Source organism: Diadema setosum, chromosome 10, assembly GCF_964275005.1.
Source record: "Diadema setosum chromosome 10, eeDiaSeto1, whole genome shotgun sequence".
In the NCBI taxonomy this organism is placed as follows: Eukaryota; Metazoa; Echinodermata; class Echinoidea; order Diadematoida; family Diadematidae; genus Diadema; species Diadema setosum.
The window spans coordinates 4,611,426-4,620,662 of NC_092694.1; the positions used below are offsets into that span (position 1 = coordinate 4,611,426).

Consider the following 9,237-nt stretch of genomic DNA (forward strand, 5'->3'; position numbering starts at 1 on the left):
GAAACAAGGAAAAGTAGAAATTACGCGGTGCGTAATATATGTCCCCGCCGGAAGTAGCATTTAGTAGCAAAATGTACAATATAGGTAAAAAGATGAAGGTCAAAGGTCAAAGAAGTCAAAGGTCAAAATTCTATGTAGAAGTTTTGAAGCCCTCACCTAGTGCCATCACATAAAGCAAACGGAATCAAAATCGGGTTAGAAATGGCGAAGGAGTAGCATTTTGTAGCCAATGTACAATATAGGTAAAAAAATCAAGGTCAAAGGTCAAAGAAGTCAAAGGTCAAAATTCTGTGTAGAAGTTTTGAAGCCCTCACCTAGTGCCATCACTTCAAGCAAACGGAATTGAAATCGGGTTACAAATGGCAAAGGAGTAGCATTTTGTAGCAAAATGTACAATATAGGTCAAAAATCAAGGTCAAAGATCAAAGAAGTCAAAGGTCAAAATTCTGTGTAGAAGTTTTGAAGCCCTCACCTAGTGCCATCACATAAAGCAAACGGAATCAAAATCGGGTTAGAAATGGCGAAGGAGTAGCATTTTGTAGCCAATGTACAATATAGGTCAAAAATCAAGGTCAAAGGTCAAAGAAGTCAAAGGTCAAAATTCTGTGTAGAAGTTTTGAAGCCCTCACCTAGTGCCATCACTTAAAGCAAACGGAATTGAAATCGGGTTACAAATGGCGAAGGAGTAGCATTTTGTAGCAAAATGTACAATATAGGTCAAAAATCAAGGTCAAAGATCAAAGAAGTCAAAGGTCAAAATTCTGTGTAGAAGTTTTGAAGCCCTCACCTAGTGCCATCATATAAAGCAAACGGAATCAAAATTGGGTTAGAAATGGCGAAGGAGTAGCATTTTGAAGCAAAATGTACAATATAGGTCAAAGGTCAAGGTCAAAGGTCACAATTGAAATTCTGTATAGAAGTTTCAAAGCTCCCACGTAGTGCCATCATATAAAGCAAACAGAATCAAAATCGGGTTAGAAATGGCGAAGGAGTAGCATTTTGAACATTTTGATCACACACGGACGGACACACAGACGGACACACACACGTACGGAGCCCGTTTCATAGTCCCCTGCTCGAACTCGTTCGGCGGGGACAAAAAAAAAATGCATTGTTTTGTTGTTTTTCAGGTTTTATTAGGAATACTGATCTCCAGTGCCATCATCATAGCAGTTTTTCCACCTTGCTGTCTTGAACCATACAGTCATGTAATAAAGTACAGCCCACGCCTGTTATAACAAACACAGAACTATAACGAAATTCCGGTTACAACGAAGTAAGAATTCAAAAGTATCTTCTCCATGTTTTTTATTGTTTATTTCTTCGGTTATAATGAAATTTCAATATAACGAAAGAAAACTGCCGGTCCCTAGGACTTCGTTATAACTGGGGTCCATTGTAACTGTGACTTTCCAAAGGATAATGCCACCCAAATAAATTATGCAGTGTACATGTACATGTACATGTACATGTACATGTACACTAGTGGATTGAGTGACTACAACAACATTTATAGAAGAATATATCTTTGAAGTTTGAGGAAATTGGATGATCCATTCAAACATTTATGTACTAACTTTCAAAGTTGTGGTGCCATCACTGCTACAATAAGAAAACAACTTTATGACTTCACACGCGGACAACTTACAGTGCTCAGTCTACGGGACCTTGTTACAATAGGGTTTCCCTGTGTTCCGGCATATCTGGGTAATTTCAGTTTCCCCCTATTGCCCATTGAATGAACACAACAAAACAAATGCAACATCCAAATGCTTTCACCAGACTGTCTGATTTACATGTCCAGAAGTATCACATCCTCTCCATCACTCAACATATTTTTTTTTTCTCTCAACATCTAATGAGTACATTGCCAAGTAGCATTTGGCAAATAACCAAGGTCCAGATACATGTATTTCATATTTGCAGCTTGAAAAAATACAGTGTATCAAAAATTTCCAATGGCCTGTAGTGCTGAACCTTCGTCGTATGTTTTGAACAGTAAGCACATTTGCAGCGTGCAAAAATATAAAAAAGACAATCATGACCTTTAGCGCTAAAACCTTCACTATCTGATAAAGTGTTGCATACAATCTGTATGAGCAATTTCTTCACACAGATTGATAGAAATTTGAACAAAATGCAATCAAAGGGACATAATACTGCCCCATTAGATTACGTATCATTCACAGTGATTGCAAGCTAGCTGATAAGCCTTCTGACAGAGTCAAAACCTGTGCTTACTTGTTGATTGGTTGTCACATTTCTTTTTCAAGGGAGAATGGGAGGTCACAATCCCCTGGATTCTGTTGCATGACAAGCATGTTATCAGTTGTCATGATCTGCTATGAAACACAATCACAACCATCAAGCTTTTTAAAAGCAATTTCAGCCTGCAGCCAAGGTAAAATATCATCAGATTTTGAATGATAATACATGTGGATGTTATCAGAAGTAAGAACGTGGTCATTTCTGCAGAGAAGGTTTTGCCCTGCTTTCACTATGACCCATACAGTACGAGCTTCTAGACCATTTCACGGGAGTGGCCGGGTTTATGGCAAGATTCAGCCAGTCGGGTGAATGGTAAACAGGTCATAGAGTATAAAAAAGGAAGACATAATGCTTGACCATGCTGTCATTCTACAACTCCCTGACTGTTCAGCCAATTCTCTCTGACAGCTTTGAAGACCATCCCGGGATGCTCATCCTCCCTCAAACAAAGAGGGAATCCTGGGGTCCATTGCTGCTTCTCTGCTTCTAATGATCCCAATTAGGATTTGAGTAACCCGACTCAAATTGCCAATTAAGTCTTCTCCAGCACGCATAACGTCACTCCAGCGATGACAAACACCATACCTACGTAGATGTCTGTAATTAATAAATTGTAGTGGGCGATTAAAATGTCAAGGTGGTCGAATCTGAGAAGGCCAGCAGGAAGTATTTTACTTTTCCTTCATTTTTTTTTCTGTCATGATCATTGACTTTTCCTGCTCTACAATAATATTTCCTGCCCTTCAATAATGGTTTCAGGAACAGACGAACAAATATCAAAACAGTGCCATTGCATGAATGCTTGTTGTGGACTCAAACCCTTGACTGCCACTTTCAGTAACATAATTTTGTCTGGTTTGTTTTATTTTTTCAATATCTTTTCAAATTTCTCCTCCATGCTTGTCTGTGTTCTAGGACTGAAAAATGTTTCATTAAAGTTGCACTGCATATTCTCCTCAGCATTCAGCTGATAAGCAGTCCATAAATAACCATGCTCTATGCTCTACTAGTATTATTTGTTTGAGCAAAACACAGGACAATCGGGGTTTGTTTTCCTTTCATTTAATAATATATTCTGGCAGAAACCATGCCGTACTTTCATGCCACACTTCCAGACATCCTGTAAAGGTTGCAAATTCCACACTTACAGTGTGAATTCGATACAGAGATCTGATGTAACAAAATACTGTACCTGACATAACAAACTAAATTCTCCAGTACCAATGAATTTATTTCCTCTTTTTTTTTTTTTTTTACTGTTTATTGACTAACAAAATATCTGATTAAAAAAACCCAACACCACAACCTGTCTTGGTCCTAGGGACCTCATTATACCGAGTTGTCACTGTATCTGGGCAGTACTGTGGCCCGTTACATAAAAGTTACCATTATAGTAACTTTGCCATCCAATGGTAACTTCCATGGAATTCTTGAATTTGATTGGCTGTGGAGTATTGTTGCCGTGGTAGTTACCATTGGATGGCAAAGATACCATAATGGTAACTTTTATGCAACAGGCCCCTGGTTTATTTAAGTGAAGCAAACAGATTTTTTGAGGTACATTGTACATTGTACATTGTACATTGACCTTTGACCCCACCCACCCCTCTTGACCTGCTATCCACGCATAAACACACACACACATACATGTGTACACATACATTATTTATACATACATTTACAACATAAGTGTACACGAACAGGCCGTACAGAAATAAATGGTGAATGGAATCAAAAGACAACCAGTAGTTGGATAGCACCCACCTGCACCCCCTACTTTTTCTCCGAGCAGTTTCCCCGACAGCGTAGTGAAGATGAATGTCAAAGAGTTGGTGATTGGAACTACTAAAGATAGCTCTGTATCAGACAGAAAAAAATAAATAAATAAAAGACATAGAATGAAAAAAAAAACAAACTAGTATAATATGAAAACCTGCAAATGTGCACAGAAGAAAAAATGAACACAAAGGCAGAAAAATAATGATCACTGCATTAAACCTATTCCAACTACCACAAACATGACCTCCTTGGATCATTTATGCACCCAGACACTTGGATTAACTTGGCAAACTTTTTCACGAGCATTCAGTGAATCTATCCCAGCTTGAACGAGGTGTGAAGGTACAATTATGTAGCATGCCCACTCAGGTTTAACAATGTGCCTCAGTCTAGATAACAAGAAGGCCATGGTAACACAATGGGGATTGGGGTGGGGGTTAGCTAATCTCTGCTCTTTGGCAATTAGTTCCCAGACATCTGGGCCAGGTAGGAACAAAGCAATTCAGCCTGTTGCCAACACTTTACAAGGCATAGCACTGAAGGGTTAGCTCTTTCACTGTTAAGTGACCATTCTTGTGTGCAGAGACCACAGCATTCTAAAGATGATGTTCATGACTGGGTTAAATATGGGGATAGCTGGACAGTCAAACTTTACTTGTTCAAAAAAGTCAAACAAATAGTTGCAACAAACTGTATTCTTTTTGATATCACAGGATTACAGAACAAGCCAGTTACAAACAATCCATAAAACCATGGTCTTCATCATATAATTCATTTTTACTTTTTGCTCGAACGCAAAATTATTCTCATGAAGAAAAAAAAATGTGTCGGTCACGATTGTGCAAGGGAAAATCAGAGAAAAAATGACAAATGCATACTGTACAGCATGGCAGTCAATGTAATCTCCAAGAAGCGATGCTTTACACCTATGTTTAATGTACATTTGTAAGTGTAAACTTATATTGGCAGAACATCTCCAACATGGCAGTGTGCCTGACATGATCGACCTACCTGCAGAGGCGAGCGTGAGGTAGAAAATGACCGACCCACTTTGGTTGATGAGAAACGCCAACAAGTACTGGAGGACAAAAAGAGATTGAAGCAATACCAGGTAATCTACATGACAATCATTGACTGGATTCATACAGACAGAGTGACGGAAAACAAGAGGCATACTCAACCTACAATGTACAGGTATTGCACAGCATAGACGCAATTAAAGGGGCATTCCAGACGATTTTCATAATATCACATCATGTAGTACATAAATCGACATCTCCCTGTATTGATTTGTGGAATTTATTGTGGTTCTTGAGCAGAGAAACAAGACTTTGAAAACCCTTAAACAAATTACACTGAACAAGGATGATGACATGGGAGGTTCACATATTTCAGAAATGTAGCAGTGTAATTCAATTACAATACTGCTTGCTTGTGAGTTCACCTGTGTATAATCTATGCATGCCTTCTTCTTTTGTTCTGCTTCCTTGAGCCCCAACTCATGCATTCTTATGATGAGGCTGCCATGTCATCATTCTTGTTCATTCCAATTTGTTCTAAATTTTGAAAATATTCTTATTCTTCATCCCAATCATCATATATTCTGAAACTCTGTCCTCAGTATAACTGATTTATAGTTGTTTAAATGTAAAAATCTGAAAATCATCCGGAGGTCTCCTTTAATGTGGCCAAACCCATATATCAATGTATTTAATGGGAATAAGTGAATTAGGTACATTACTTTATCTGGCCTATTCTTCTGTAAGCATTTTCGACAATGAAATGAAGTGACACTGCTGTTCACTTTAACCCATTGAGGATGGTTTGATTTTACTACAACACACATTTCCCATATACACCTGCCCGTGTATACTTGGGAATCATCCTCAGCGGGTTAATATTCACAACTTGTGTCCAAATTCTGCAATATACTGCTTGAAAAAAAGGGGGGAAAAAAAGGAAAAAAAAGCATATAGTCCCATTCTACATTCAAATTATTATTACTATTATTTATTATTATTTTTTTTTTTTGCATATAATTTCCACTGCATACTAGTGAATGCACGGCTAACAGTAGTCGGGTTAAGTGCCAATACATTTTGCATAAGACTGTCTTTTCATATCTTTGTTTGTTAGTTTGTGTTATTTAGGACAAGTTCACCTTCATAGACATGAGGGTTGAGTGAATGCAGCAATATTAGTAGAACACATCAGTGAGAGTTTGAGGAAAATTGGATAATCCGTTCAAAAGTTATGAATTTTTGAAATTTCTGCTCAGTCACGGCTGGATGAAATGACTACTATAGCTTGTGATGTCACATGTGTACAACGATATAAAGAAAGCATAAAGACAATTCAACATACATGTATTTACATTTTTCTCGCATAACAAAAGAACACTCGACTTCTCTCTTTCAGAAGGCAGGGGGAATATTACCCTTAATATACATGTACGTTAGTAACAAGTCAAAGAAATGTGCACTTTATTCAAAAAGTAAAGTTTTGTGAATTTCTATTTTTATTTTCCTCATAATTTATATCGTTGTATGCATGTGACATCATACACCATAGTAGTCTTCTCATCCAGCAGTCAGTGACTGCGCTGACACTTTAGAAATGTATAACTTTTGAACGGATTGTCCGATTTTCCTCAGTTTCTCTGATGTGTTCTACTACTGCATTCTCTCAATCCTATATGAAGGTGGATTTGTCCTTTAATAACACAAACTAACAAACTAAAAAAAAAAACTAACAAACAAACAAAGACATGAAAATATAGTCTAAACTTTTGGATGTGCAGCTATTACGAATTAAGAAAAAAAGGTTGGGAAAAAGATTAAAGAACAATGTGGGATATACAGGAGCAAATTCACTGACTTTCAAAGTCAGACAATCTCTACCTTCTTATAGCACGATAGCCAAGGACAAAAAAAAAAAAAAAAAAAAAAAAAAACACATTAGATGAAACAAAATAAATGAAGACTGACAGAATGTCACTATTTTACTTTTTGTTATCATAAACAATGTTAAGAAAAATCAAACACTACATTTAATCAACTAGGAAAAATTAGTGTCTCTTGGGCTGTTGGCAAAGTTCTATAAGTTGAACACTGATACAAAAGTATGACAAACTACTTCCCCCAACATGCAGTCATGTCAAAATGCTGCCCTCCTATAGCATGTCCTTCTAGACAAGGAATAATGACATCAAATAGTCTCAAACAGAATATTATTTAAGTTGGCTCATATATTAAATGACTTTTCCCAGTGAAATTAAACACATGACATGCAAGCTACCCAACATACATGTGTAGCTTTTGTCCCTAACCTTCCAGTTTAGAAACAGGTGCTTCATTTCATCGAGGAACTGGAGCAGGGCATTCCTGCGTTTGATCCTTTCGATACCAGCACCCTCTCTCTTCAGGAGAGGGTTGGTTGCACCCCAGAGAATGGCCACCATCACCAGAGACATCGCCTCCAGAAAACCTCCATCAGCCATGTTGCCACACAGGTGGAGAGGTCTTCAACCCTTAATGGACATAAAAGATTTAAGGAGGTCACTCAACACAAGTTATACAATATGCAACAGAAATTAACAATACAACAACAAAACAGAAACAAAATGTAACTGTGCAGTAATAGTGTGCACAACTTTTTGTTTTTTATCCTACATGATATGCCTAGAATACTTCTACTTCTACTTCTATGGTGCTTCTCATCAAAGCCTGTTCAGCAACTGGATGAGGGTTTGTGGTGTGGTGCTTCAGACAGTGGATGCTATTTGTGCTTTGTGCTTGTGCAAGTAAAAAAAAAAATCTCTGCCATGCTTAATTGGCTTCTATGGCTCTCTTGAACTGCTCAACAGAGGGCAGTTCAATGATGTGTTGAGGAAGCCTATCCCAGTCTCTGATTGTCCTTGGGAAAAAACTGTATTTGTAGGCATCCAAGGTAGAGCCGGTTCTCATAAAACGTTGATGTTGGCTGCTTCGTGTTGTTCTTTGTCTCTGTTTGAGGTAATGTGGTATAGGTACTGCAATTTGGTCGTTTATTGCTTTGTAGAAGGTGGCGAGTCGAGCTTGCTTTCTTCTGTCTTCTAGGGTAGGGAGACAGATACTTTCCCTCATAGCCGTGATGTTATGCAATACCAGTACATGTAGGAACCTACATAATGTACATGTGTACTGGTACAGGTAGGTTGAGCCTACAAATGTACCTACTATTCCATGAGACTCACGTTAAAAACCAACCACAATGATAAAGGTTCCTGTGAATTACAATGATGTGTAAGCATCATCATCATTAACATTTAGTACAACATGTATTACTGAGTCTGAGACTCACAAACACACGCAAGTCAGTGAACGGTGAAATGACAGTGAAAACAATCGGTCTCTAACGTTATAACTCACAGAACTGTTGTGTTAGACTAATGTCTAGTATGAATTACAATAGAGGCTCTTATGTTAATTTCATCATCATTACCAGCTCCTAATAATGCTTGTACTAGAAGGCCATGTACAAGTTTCAGGCATCTTGCTCTAGATCAAAAACTCGAGATCTTAACTTCAGTTAGCCATAAAAACGTTAGAGATAGAATCTACACTGTATTCTACAGCATACTACAAAATATTTAACGTATGGGACTGGGGGATTTATTGCCGGTTGCACAACTCGTCAAGCTCAAGTATTATAAAAATAAAATACCACCACCCATCACAAAATCATAACGAAACACGAAATTGGGCGCTTCGCGCCTGAAGTTACTTTATCACACAGAAACACTTACCAATCTTACTCTGAAACAAGGAAAGGTTACTTCGCCTTTACGACGATACTTCATTCAGGTGACAAGACTGTGCCGTCGCCGTCGACGATCACTTGACGATCGATCGCCCCGCCCACCCCGCGGCCGGCCGCGCATCGGTGTGCTGGGGACGCCCTGGTGGAGGTCCAGAAGCACTGGCAGGTCCTGTGGTTCACAAGGTAGAACTACAAGAGTAGGCCCTAATTGAACCCGTTCCGGTCCACTCTGAATTGTGAAACCCCCACATGCTAATATCAATACACAGACTACCATGGTTTTAAATGGATCGGGTTAAGGAAGCCTGAAAAGTTATGGTATGAATGCCACTGGTTTCCTTGTTCAATTTCATTAGCCTAATCACCACCCACTTCTACATCAAAATGTTA

The 9,237-nt window shown here is 38.4% G+C and overlaps 1 protein-coding gene across 1 annotated transcript; it reads right to left on the reverse strand.

Annotated features, from left to right (window-relative positions):
* Nucleotides 1–1,122: 1,122 nt before the first annotated feature.
* On the reverse strand, nt 1,123–8,939 carry LOC140234088 (transmembrane protein 234-like). Its single transcript, XM_072314168.1, has 5 exons — nt 8,834–8,939; nt 7,376–7,576; nt 5,059–5,125; nt 4,033–4,125; nt 1,123–2,865 (listed from the first exon to the last, which is right to left on the reverse strand). Exons 2-5 carry the CDS (start codon nt 7,544–7,546, stop codon nt 2,801–2,803), a joined length of 396 nt encoding a protein of 131 aa, XP_072170269.1. The 5' UTR covers nt 7,547–7,576; nt 8,834–8,939; the 3' UTR covers nt 1,123–2,800.
* Between the last annotated feature and the right edge of the window lie 298 nt (nt 8,940–9,237).

Coding starts and splice junctions, on each gene's coding strand:
- LOC140234088 (XM_072314168.1), bottom strand. CDS start 7,546: ATGGCTGATGGAGGTTTTCTGGAGGCGATGTCTCTGGTGATGGTGGCC. Junction 4,126..5,058: donor CCTCACGCTCGCCTCTGCAG/GTAGGTCGATCA, acceptor TGTCTGATACAG/AGCTATCTTTAGTAGTTCCA. Junction 2,866..4,032: donor AGAAAAAGTAGGGGGTGCAG/GTGGGTGCTATC, acceptor TATTAATTACAG/ACATCTACGTAGGTATGGTG.